This window comes from Sciurus vulgaris, assembly GCF_902686455.1.
Source record: "Sciurus vulgaris genome assembly, chromosome: 1".
Taxonomy (NCBI): Eukaryota; Metazoa; Chordata; class Mammalia; order Rodentia; family Sciuridae; genus Sciurus; species Sciurus vulgaris.
In genome coordinates this window covers 81009044-81021910 of record NC_136461.1, presented here as the reverse complement: position 1 = coordinate 81021910, position 12867 = coordinate 81009044, and the positions used below count along the sequence as shown (strand labels likewise).

At 38.0% G+C, this 12867-nt stretch overlaps 1 protein-coding gene across 6 annotated transcripts in view; it reads right to left on the bottom strand.

Annotated features, from left to right (window-relative positions):
* CCDC18 (coiled-coil domain containing 18) overlaps positions 1-12867 on the bottom strand; it is a 138160-nt gene that overhangs the window by 48301 nt on the left and 76992 nt on the right. For all 6 annotated transcript variants that reach the window (XR_013764582.1, XM_079144534.1, XM_079144533.1 and 3 more), the window contains 2 exons: positions 4069-4185; positions 666-833 (listed from right to left, as the gene is read on the bottom strand). Coding sequence is in view for 5 of the 6 variants with exons in the window: in XM_079144534.1 (XP_079000660.1) it covers positions 666-833; positions 4069-4185 (285 nt within the window). In the remaining variant the exon portion in view is untranslated. The remainder of the gene's footprint in view (positions 1-665; positions 834-4068; positions 4186-12867) is intronic.

Genomic DNA, 12867 nt, shown 5'->3' with positions numbered 1-12867 from the left:
GCTCATCTTACAAAGGTAGTAAGCTTACATTGGAAAGTATATAAATTTTTCAATTTATTTATTTCTGCAAATTTCCTTTTGAAAGAGAAAAAAAATCTAAAGAATTCAGATAAAATGAATGAAAGAAAAAATATTCTAGTATAAAATTCTCTAAGACTCTCTCACTAAAGTAGTAACTTTGTTTTTATTTTAATTTTTTGCAGTATAGGGTATGAAATCCAGGGCCTTGGGCATGCTGGGAAAGTGCTTCCATCACTGACTTTCATCCCCAGTCGCATAACTTATCTTTAGAACTAAGTATTTTCCTTTGGGAATTTTCTTTTAGTACACTGCTTTGCCATTTCTTTGGAGAATATCATACCATGTGCCAATCCAAAATGTCGACATTGGAAGAAATAATTATCCAGATAGGTAGTACATTTGGGTTCAAGAAAAAAAGAGAGATTAAGTAGGAAAGTCTAAATTGTAACTAAATTGTGGCCACAGTATCATATAAATCAGTATTATACAGGATTAGAACTTCATTTTTAGAATAGTAATACAGAGTATTTCTTTTCATGTGAAATATCTGAAGTTAAAGAGCAATTTCTATAACAAAAAATTTGTTAATGATTTAAAAATTCTATTTCATATAAATAAAACCATCTTTGGCCAATAATACACACCTGTTTTTCAAGCTTAGTTTGAATATCTTCTAGCTCTCCATTTCTAATTGTCTCTTGCTGTAACATTTGCTGCTGTTGCTGAAGAGTATGCTGTAGAATAACATTTTGCTCAGTGGTCTCTTGAAGACTGTGATTCTTTATCTTTAGCTCTTTCTGCAAACAATATACCTAACAAATACATATACTTTTCATTACAATGAAGTGTTTCAAATAAAAAAAGCAATAAGATGTCAAATCTGTCTTCCTTAATTACCCTCACCTGTCATGTGGGGCAACTGTCATGAGGGCCAACTGTAGTCATAGTTTATTATATATAAGGGTGGGGTTCATTTTTCTGATGGGGAAGTACATTATAAGGGCCTATAAAGAAGGTTGGTTCTTGGTGTCTGGAGATGTATCTTTTAAGACCTTCCTATGTGATTAGGTTATTTTCAAGGAGGTACTGAAACATGCTTTCTTTCTGGGAGCCTGCAATTATTTTGATACTTATAGGCTGGTCATTATTCCTATATGACCTAACCCACCCCTAACAAAAATAAATAAAACTCCAGAACTTTGAAATCATAATCAGGCTTTCCTAGGCAGAAAAACTGCACCAAGAAAGTCATACCACATTAACAACAAAATTTTATTCAGTTATCTAGTCACTTTCAAAACTTCAATTATATATGTTGATGTATATAATGTCAGTTGTATCACGGATAATAATTCACAATATTATCTATCTACTTACACTGGCATTTCATTGTACTGTACTTTAACTTCTAGATAGCTTGACCTTAATAGTAAATAAACGGAAAAAGAGCAAAAAAAAAAAAAAGTAAATACAGGGGCTGGGCATAGTGGCACATGCCTGTAATCCCAGCAACTTGGGAGGATGAGGCAGAAGGATTACAAGTTTGACAAAGGCTCAGCAACTTAGTGAGGCCCTAAGCAACTCAGCAAGACTGTGTCTAAATAAAAAATAAAAAATGGCAGGGGATGTGGCTCAGAGGTTAAGTGCCACAAAAAAACAAACAAACAAACAAAAAAAAAACCAAAAAGATCTTTACAAAATGGATGTGCTAAGAATCAAATCCAAATTCCCAAAACTTAGCTATTTACGTGATAAAGACCTCACAATTCTGCTTGTTACAAGGTATTAGTTCTATTAACCAGCATTAGAAAGAATTTTCTCTGTAAGATTATAGTTTTCTAAAAAGATGAATAAGTCAAAGGTAAACAATACTTGGATTCTGCTCCATGTTGGTTTTTAATACATATGAACAAATGGAAGCCAACACATGTGCAGTTCAGCTAAAATTCAGAAGTGATAAATTGGCTTACAAATCTTTCTCATTTATTTAATTCCTAGTCAGTTCATACATATTCAGCTACCATTTTAGATGTCTAATTCAGATTGAGCCTAGGTTTATAATCTCCCATTATGGAAATCAATCCAAGTTTATTTAGTGTATAAATGCCTGTTATCCACCCCAGTCTGATATTGTTTCTAAGAAGGCAAAGTCTACATAGCTCAATGAACCTTCCTATCAAAAACACTACCTAACTCTAGATTCTATCTCTGACACACTCATTTATGCTGGACTTGTGTGGGGTCAGTAGAATAACTGCTAAGATAATGCATTTTTTAAAAAATTTCATTGTAGATGGTCACAACACCTTTATTTTATTTATTTTTATGTGTTGCTGAGTATCAAACCCAGTGCCTCATGCATGCTAGGCAAGTGCTCTACCACTGAGCCACAATCACAGCCCCAAGATAATGAATTTTTATACTGTTTTAAAAATTAAAGTAACAAGTGCAGCAGGTTGATGTAGGAGGATCTCAAGTTCAAAGTCAGCCTCAGTAACTTAGTGAGGCCCTAATCAATTCAGTGAGACCCTGTTTCAAAATAAAAAATAAAAAGGGCTAGGGATGTGGCTCAGTGGTTAAGCATTCCTGGTTTTAATTCCCAGCATCACCCCCAAAAAATCTTAGTAACAAAATGACATTCCTGTTTCAAAGAGAGTATACAGTTTTGCTGATTTAATTTCTATATAATGGAGTAGAGAAATAGATATCCATATGTCAAAGACACTGTAAAAACCTTCAAGGTGGGGTGGGAAGAGACATAACCATATAGAATCCAGATTTTTTTTTAATCTTCAAGGTTATAAAATTACATGATTTGCTTAAGTCTGGAGTGCTGGTCAACTACATATTTGCTTTTAGATCTATCCCTGCCTTTCCCCTGCTGTTCTGTATACTGCAGAAAATAGCATTTCTTATCTGTCCTTGACCTCTTTACTACTGATAGGTCTGGCTGATGAGAGTGGCCAGTAGCTTCAGTTCTCCTCCTCCATGTCCCCAGTTCTTCCATGTCCATGTCCTATTGAACATACTGTTTTTGCTATGGCCCAGCTCCAGTGAGGCTGCCCTGCTCTTGGACTATGGTCACACCATCTCTTCCTGAAGTTTCTCAGGTGGACAACAGGCCCCTGTTTATGAATAGTCCCTAGTCACCTAAATACATTGTTTGGTTTCTCTGATTCATCCATTATCTATGCATCTAATCATCTAATACTCTGCAGAGAATTCTCCCCATGTGAAAGTTTTATAAGGGTTCCTATTTTTCTGGCTGGACTTTTCTGATATAGTCAAGTCAATTTTGATTAATATTAACTGGGGACTATTTCTAAAAATGAACTTAGAGCTAATATTCTTTGAGACAGGGTTTCAATGACTTGCTTAGCGCCTTGCTTTTGCTGAGACTGGCTTTAAACTTGAGGCCCTCCTGCCTCAGTCTCCTGAGCCACTGGGATTACAGGCATGCACCACAGCACCTAGCTATAAATTTAATTCTTAATCCTTCAAACAATGAGAAGGAACAAAAACAAAATAGAAAAACTGAGAAGAATTTTACTCTAAATCTAAATGTTATTTATTTTATATTAGAACTGTTCTGTGATATTAGTAATTATTTATCTGAGTCTCTAAAAAATAATAATTAGAATTTTAAGATTTCATATTTTATGTTGCATTGAAATAAAAATTATTCTTTAAAGAATATAAAATTTGGAATGCGCATTTTAATATAAGATGCATAAGGATATACTATAAAGTATCTTAAAAATAACTCAGAAAGAAATCACTTGAGCCAGGCTTGGTGGCACACACCTGTAATCCTGGTGGCTCAGGAGCCTGAGGCAGGAGGATCCTGAGTTCAAAGCCAGACTCAGCAAAAGTGAGGCATTAAGCAACTCAGTGAGAACCTGTCTCTAAATAAAATACAAAATAGGGCTAGGGATGTGGTTCAGGGTCGAGTGCCCCTGAATTCAATCCCCGGTACTCCCCCCCCCCCCCCCAAAAAAAAGATACTGCTTGAAAAATGTGCTACATGTAAAAGAAATGTTAACTTACCTCTTCGGATTTCTTCTTTAGCTGTTTTTCAAACTTTTCCTTATTTCCTTCCAATTGATTCAAATGCAAGGCAAGCTCTTCCTTACAAATTTCTAATGCTGAATCTAGTTGTCTAACCTAATCAATGAAAAAGGAGGAGGAAAAAAAGGAAAATCATCTAATGTACTGAATGCTTACTATACACTCAATATTTTAAAGATTTATCTCCAAAAGTTTACCTTACTGCTTCAAACAGCAAATATGCAGTCATACTTAGAATATAAAATGCTATTACAGAAGAGATAATATTGAGAGAATTCTTTATAAGAAAATAAAAAGGAAACCACAGAATGGAATACTGAAGAATAAAGAAATGATGGACAAGTGGAGGACATTTCAGGAAAAGGAAATATTCAGAGGGAAGGCACTGTGAAAGGGAATGGAGAAGCTGGGAGGAGCTTAGGTTTTCAAGAGTATGAACTTGTAGAAAATGGTTATTTGAGTAATATGAATGCTAAGATAAACTGGAGCCAACTGTGAAGAGCCTGAAGTCAAACACTCAAAAACACTTCTTAAAAAGTTAAAGCAGTCTTCAGCAGACTTCTTAAATCCCCTTAACAAGAAAAATAGGAAAGTATGAATTTACAAATTAGTATATTGTTATTGCTGTTAAGATAATATTTTGAAATGTTGACATTAATAAGAAAATGAAAACATTGCTAGATAAAGTGGCACATGCCTATAATCATGGCAACTTGGGATGCTGAGGCCTCACAAGTTTGAGGCCAGCCTCAGCAATTTAGTAGGATCCTGTCTCAAAAAAACAAAAAGAAGGTCTGGGCATATAGCTCAGTGGTCAGTACCGAAGGAAAAAAAAAAAAAAAAAAAAAAAAAAGAAAACATTTTTGTCAGCTAAGAAAAAAAATTAAGACTTCTTTGCTTAGAATCTATGAGAAATTTTTCAAAAGGACAGCTACATAACTTGGATTAGTTGTGTTTATACAGTTGCAAAATGCTTCTTAACATCAATATTAAAGAACAAGTCATTTAATAATTTTTTCAAAAAATTTAGTTCAAGCTCAATTTGCTTACATGTTCCATATCCCATCTATTAATAATATTCTTGTCTTGATCCTCTCTTTTCCTTATTATAATTCTGACCTTCTGGGGGTGATTTTTCTTTTTTCCTTTTTAAAAATATTGGCAGAAAATTAACCTGAGAAGTGATTTTTCTCTTAATGCTAGTAACATTTAAGGAGTCAGCTTTCAAAGTGTCAAAGAAATCTCAGCAAGACTAGGAAAAAAAGAAAATGTTCCACTTGCAGATATTATTCTACATCATGAAACAATCCTTGCAACTCTTATTTCTAAAAAGGGAACCTTGAGCTGGGTGTGGTGGAATATGGCTGTAATCCCAGTTACATGGGAGGCTGAGGTAGGCGAAGCACAAGTTCAAGGACAGCCCAGGCAACTGATCAAAAATTTATCTAAAAAAATAAAAAGGGTTGGGGAATGTAGTACTGGGGATAAAGCACAGTGGTGGGGTACCCCTGGTTCAATCCCCAGAACCAAAAAAAAGAAGAAGATTAAAAAAGGAATCTTGAAGCCACATTTATTGAAAACTATCTTACTCAATTGGTCTGTATATGTAAACAGCTAAACAGTCTGTAATTCTGAATGGCTATCTTTGTTAATAAATTGTTGCCCTAATAATAATTTTTAAACTAACATTTTTCTAAAAGGTATAAATATTTGCAAATTTTCTTTCTTAAACAAGAGAATGGGCATTGGAGTTGGGAGCAGAGGCACATGTCTGTAATCCAAGCAGCTTGGGAAGGATCCCAAGTTCAAAACCAGTCTCGGCAAAAGCAAGGCGCTAAGAAACTCAGTGAGATCCTATCTCTAAATAAAATACAAATTAGGTCTGGGATATGACTCAGTGATCGAGTGCCCCTAAGTTCAATCCCTGGTTACCCCCCAAAAAAGAAAATGGGCATTGGAACTTATATTTCATTACCTTCTTATTTAAAATATAATACTTTATTCAGCAAAGGTCATCAACAGATGTTAAAACCATTGGTTTTAAGTTTACTGAGGAAAAAGACATTAAAGAATCACTCCAAAATTAGTTCACTAATTGTCAAGGAAAAAATAGTGAGATCTGGCACTCACCACACCTTCAATAAGGCGTCAAAATTCACACTGTCCGGAACGCAGGGAACTTTGTGAAGTAGAGCTGCCGGCGAGACGCCCCTCCCCCCGCTGGAGCAGTGAACTCGGACAACTGGGAGCGCCGTAAAGGAGGCCGCTCGGCACAGCGCTGGGACTCGGAGCAACCACTGGGGCTCCGGCGGCTGCCCAGGGGAGGAGCAGCGAGGAGAGCTGTGTGCACTCAGAACACCGGGGCCTGCCCTGAGGAGGAGGAGGAGGAGCGTGGCCGCTTGGATTTGGAGTGACTGCACCAGAGCTACAGGCGGTTGCCAGAGGAGAAGCTCCGCGGCGAGCTGTTTGGACTCTAAGCTACCGCTTCTGAACCCCGGGGCCTGCCCGGAGGAGTAGGAGGAGGAGGAGGAGGAGGAGGAGCGCGGCGGGTCGTTTGGACTGGCAGTGACTGCATTAGCACTCCAGGCGGCTGCTCAGAGGAGAAGGTGAGTGGTGAGTTGTTTGGACTTAAAGTGACAGCTCCTGAACACAGGGGGGCTGCCTGGAAGAGAAGCGTGGTGGGTCGCTTGGTCTTGAGTGGCCGCACCAGAGCTCCGGGCGGTTGCCCAGAGGACCCGTGCAGCGGGTCACGTGGATTCAGAGCCACTCAGAGCGACCGCTCCTGAACACTCGGGGAGTTATCTGGAGAAGGAGGAGGAACGGGGAGGGTCACTTTGACTCGGAGTGATTGATTGCCCAGGGCTACGGGTGGTTGGTGGGAGGTGGAGGCACGCAGTGAGTTTCTTGGACTCCTAGTGACCGCACCGGAATACTGGGCGGCTGTCTGGAGGAAAGGCGTGTGGCGGGACTCTGGGTCTCAGAGCGATTGTACGGGGCCCCAGGTGGCTGCTCAGAGGAGGGGCCACATAGCCAGGCGATTAGGTGCAGAGCAGGGTCCCAGGATCTAGGAGGCTTCTTGGTGGAAGAGCCGCACAGAGACAGGCTTAGGGCGGAGCGAAGGTTCCAGGCCTGCGGGCAGATTCTCTGAGGAGGGGCGGCCTAAGAAGATTTATCTGCGAAGGGTGAGGCTCCCAGGCCCAGGAGGTAGGGCCGGGCCCCTGGGAACTTTGCAGAGGAGGCAGCCCAGCCCAGGCGGTAGCTGTAAATTGAGAGGAACCTCTAGGAGGGAACTGACCAGCGAGACCTCCCCACCGGGTGAGTCTTCCCTGCCGGATGAGGTTTCCCCACAAGGACGGTAAAACCAGAGACTCAGGCCCAAACAGGCCTTGCCTCAGCCCGCAGCCTAGGTCCCCTTTGGATGACCATTGGTCAACAAGTGGAGGCACCTCTGCCCACTAGCAGGGATTATACCCCACCTGAAGGCCACCACTCCTAGAGAGGCAGCTTCCTTGTGAAGTACCGCATTATCAACTTCCTCCAAGACTTCAGCCTACTGAAGGCTAAGGGGGGATATATATAGAAATCTTCAAGGACATTGTAAGTCAATAGAGGAAATCTGCAATATCTCAGCGGTCCACTGATACCTGAACAACATGAGAAAACAAGGAAAGAAAATGCTGCAAACAAATCTAGATGTTACATCAATAACACCCAATGACAGCATGGCAGAAGAAATGACAGAAAAGGAGTTCAGAATGTACATAATTAAAATGATCAGAGAAGCAAACGATGAGATGAAAGAGCGAATGCACGCACTGAATGATGAAATGAAAGAGCAAATGCAGGCATTGAATGATCGCACCAATAGACAATTAAAAGAGCAAATACAGGAAGCAAAAGATCATTTCAATAAAGAGTTAGAGATATTGAAAAAAAACCAAACAGAAATCCTTGACATGAAGGAAACAATAAACCAAATTAAGAACTCCATAGAAAGCATATCCAATAGGGTAGAACACCTGGAAGACAGAACCTCAGACAGTGAAGACAAAATATTTAACCTTGAAAACAAAGTTGAACAAACAGAGAAGATGGTAAGAAATCATGAACAGAATCTACAAGAACTATGGGATATCATAAAAAGGCCAAATTTAAGAATTATTGGGATTGAGGAAGGCCTAGAGAAACAAGCCAAAGGAATGAACAATTTATTCAATGAAATAATATCAGAAAATTTCCCAAATCTGAAGAATGAAATGGAAAATCAAGTTCAAGAGGCTTATAGGACTCCAAATATACAAAATTACAACAGACCCACACCAAGGCACATTATAATGAAAATACCTAACATACAAAATAAAGACAGAATTTTAAAGGCTGTAAGAGAAAAGAACCAAATTACATTCAGGGGAAACCAATACGGATATCAGCAGATTTTTCAATCCAGACCCTAAAAGCTACAAGGGCCTGGAACAACATTTTTCAAGCCCTGAAAGAAAATGGATGCCAACCAAGAATCTTATACCCAGCAAAACTTACCTTCAAATTTGACGATGAAATAAAATCCTTCCATGATAAACAAAAGCTAAAAGAATTTACAAAAAGAAAGCCAGCATTACAGAACATTCTCAGCAAAATATTCCATGAGGAAGAGATGAAAAACAAGAAGCAAATCAGCAAAGGGAGGAATTATTCTAAAGGAATTGTCAAATAAAGGAGGAAACAAGTTGTGTCAAACAAATAAATAAATAAAATTTAAAAAATGAACCAAATGACCGGGAAACCAAATCATATCTCTATAATAACCCTGAATGTTAATGGCCTGAATTCATCAATCAAAAGACATAGACTGGCAGATTGGATTAAAAAGAAAGATCCAACAATATGTTGCCTGCAAGAGACTCACCTCATAGAAAAAGATACCCACAGACTAAAGGTGAAAGGATGGGGAAAAACATACCATGCACATGGACTCAGCAAAAAAGCTGGAGTATCCATCCTCATTTCAGATAATGTGGACTTCAAGCCAAAGTTAGTCAGAAGGGATAAAGAAGGTCATTTCATACTGCTTAAGGGAAGCATAAATCAGCAAGATATAACAATCATAAACATCTATGCCCCAAACAGTGGCTCATCCATGTATGTCAAACAAATCCTTCTCAATTTCAGAAACCAAATAGACCATAACACAATAATACTAGGTGATTTTAACACGCCTCTCTCACCACTGGACAGATCTTCCAGACAAAAATTGAGCAAAGAAACCATAGATCTCAACAACACAATCAATAATTTAGACTTAACGGACATTTATAGAATATACCATCCAACCAAGAGCGAATACACTTTCTTCTCAGCAGCACATGGATCCTTCTCTAAAATAGACCATATATTATGCCACAAAGCTAATGTTAGCAAATACAAGAAGATAGAGACACTACCATGTATTCTATCAGATCATAATGGATTGAAGTTAGAAATAAATGAAAGAGTAAAACACAGAAACTATTCCAACAGCTGGAGATTAAACAATATGTTATTATATGATGAATGGATAACAGAAGATATTACGAAGGAAATTAAAAAATTCTTAGAGGTAAATGAGAACAAAGAAATATCATATCAAAATCTCTGGGACACTATGAAAGCAGTAGTTAGAGGGAAATTTATTTCATGGAGCGCATTTAATAAAAGAAGTAAAACTCAACAAATAAACGACCTAACACTACAGCTCAAAGCCCTAGAAAAAGAAGAACAGAACAGCACCAAAAGTAGTAGAAGACAGGAAATAGTTAAACTCAGAGCTGAAATCAATGAAATTGAAACAAAAGAAACAATACAAAAAATTGACAAAATAAATAGTTGGTTCTTCGAAAAAATAAACAAAATTGATAAACCTTTAGCCACACTAACAAAGACGAGAGAAAACCCAAATCACTAAAATTCGGAATGAACAAGGAAATATCACAACAGACAGGATTGAAATACTAGACATAAACAATTTAAATAGACCAATTTCAAGTACTGAAATAGAAGAAGTCATCAAAAGCCTACCAACAAAGAAAAGTCCGGGACCAGATGGGTTCTCAGCCGAGTTCTACAAAACCTTTAAAGAAGAGCTCATTCCAATACTTCTCAAAGTATTCCATAAAATAGAAGAGGAGGGAACCCTCCCAAACTCATTCTATGAAGCCAATATCACCCTGATACCTAAACCAGACAGAGACTCATCAAGGAAAGAAAATTTCAGACCAATATCCTTAATGAACATCGACGCAAAAATTCTCAACAAAATTTTAGCAAATCGCATACAAAAACATATTAAAAAGATAGTGCACCATGATCAAGTGGGTTTCATCCCAGGGATGCAAGGTTGGTTCAACATCAGGAAATCAATAAACATAATTCACCATATCAAAAGACTTAAAGTCAAGAATCACATGATTATTTCAATAGATGCAGAAAAAGCATTTGATAAAATACAGCACCCCTTCATGCTCAAAACACTAGAAAAAATAGGGATATTGGGAACATTCCTTAACATTGTAAAGGCCATTTATGCTAAGCCCATGGCTAATATCATTCTAAATGGTGAAAAACTGAAAACATTCCCCCTAAAAACTGGAACAAGGCAGGGATGCCCTCTTTCACCACTTCTATTCAACATCATTCTTGAGACTCTGGCCAGAGCAATTAGACAAATCAAAGAAATTAAAGGGATACGAATTGGAAAAGAAGAACTCAAACTATCCCTGTTCGCTGATGACATGATTATATATTTAGAGGAACCTGGAAATTCCACCAGAAAACTCTTAGAACTCATAAGTGAATTCAGTAAAGTAGCAGGTTACAAGATCAATGCCCATAAATCCAACGCATTTTTATACATAAGTGATGAATCTTCAGAAAGAAAAATTAGGAAAACTACCCCATTCACAATAGCCTCGAAAAAAATAAAATACTTGGGAATCAATTTCACAAAAGAGGTGAAAGACCTCTACAATGAGAACTATACATCACTAAAGAAAGAAATTAAAGAACACCTTAGAAGATGGAAAGATCTTCCATGTTCTTGGATAGGAAGAATTAATATTGTCAAAATGGCCATACTACCTAAAGTGCTATACAAATTCAATGCAATTCCAATTAAAATCCCAATGACGTACCTTACAGAAATAGAGCAAGCAATTATGAAATTCATCTGGAAGAATAAGAAACCCAGAATAGCTAAAGCAATCCTTAGCAGGAAGAGTGAAACAGGGGGTATCGCAATACCAGATCTTCAACTCTACTACAAAGCAATAGTAACAAAAACGGCATGGTATTGGTACCAAAATAGAAAGGTAGATCAATGGTACAGAATAGAGGACACGGACACAAACCCAAAGAAATACAATTTTCTCATACTAGACAAAGGGGCCAAAAATATGCAATGGAGAAAAGATAGCCTCTTCAACAAATGGTGCTGGGAGAATTGGAAATCCATATGCAACAGAATGAAACTAAACCCATATCTCTCACCATGCACGAAACTAAACTCAAAACGGATTAAGGACCTCGGAATCAGACCAGAGACCCTGCAGATTATAGAAGAAAAAGTAGGTCCAAATCTTCACCTTGTTGGTCTAGGATCAGACTTCCTTAACAGGACTCCCATAGCACAAGAAATAAAAGCTAGAATCAACCACTGGGATAGATTCAAACTAAAAAGCTTTCTCTCAGCAAAGGAAACTATCAGCAATGCGAAAAAAGAGCCTACAGAGTGGGAGAATATCTTTGCCAATCATACTTCAGATAGAGCACTAATCTCCAGAATCTATAAAGAACTCAAAAAACTCTACTCCAAGAATTCAAATAATCCAGTCGACAAATGGGCTAAGGAAATGAATAGACACTTCACAGAAGAAGATCTACAAGCAATCAACAAACATATGGAAAAATGTTCAACATCTCTAGTAATAAGAGAAATGCAAATCAAAACCACCCTAAGATTCCATCTCACCCCAATTAGAATGGCGATTATCAAGAATACGAGCAACAACAGGTGTTGGCGAGGATGTGGGGAGAAAGGTACACTCATAGATTGCTGTTGGGGCTGCAAATTAGTGCAGCCACTCTGGAAAGCAGTGTGGAGATTCCTTAGAAAACTTGGAATGGACCCTCCATTTGACCCAGCTATCCCACTCCTTGGCCTATACCCAAAGGACTTAAAATCAGCACACTACAGAGATACAGCCGCATCAATGTTCATAGCTGCTCAATTCACAATAGCCCGACTGTGGAACCAACCTAGATGCCCTTCAATTGATGAGTGGATAAAGAAACTGTGGTATATATATACAATGGAATATTACTCAGCTATAAAGAATAATAAAATTATGGCATTTGCAGGCAAATGGATGAAATTGGAGAATATCATGTTAAGTGAGATAAGCCAATCTCAAAAATCCAGAAGAGGAATGATCTCACTGGTAAGCCGATGATGACACTTAATGGGGGGGTGGGAGTGGGACAAGAATGGAGGAAGGAGGGACTGTATAGAGGGAAAAGAGAGGTAGGAGGGGTGGGGGGGAGGAAAAAATAATGGAATGAATCAAACATCATTACTCTATGTAAATTTATGAATATGCAAATGGTATGCTGTTACTCCATGTACAAACAGAAACGACATGTATCCCATTTGTTTACAATAAAAATAAATTTAAAAACATGCTTCAGTGGGGTATATTCAATTGAAATAAAGATTTTTAACTCAGCAGTAGGGTAAGAACTTGGGGG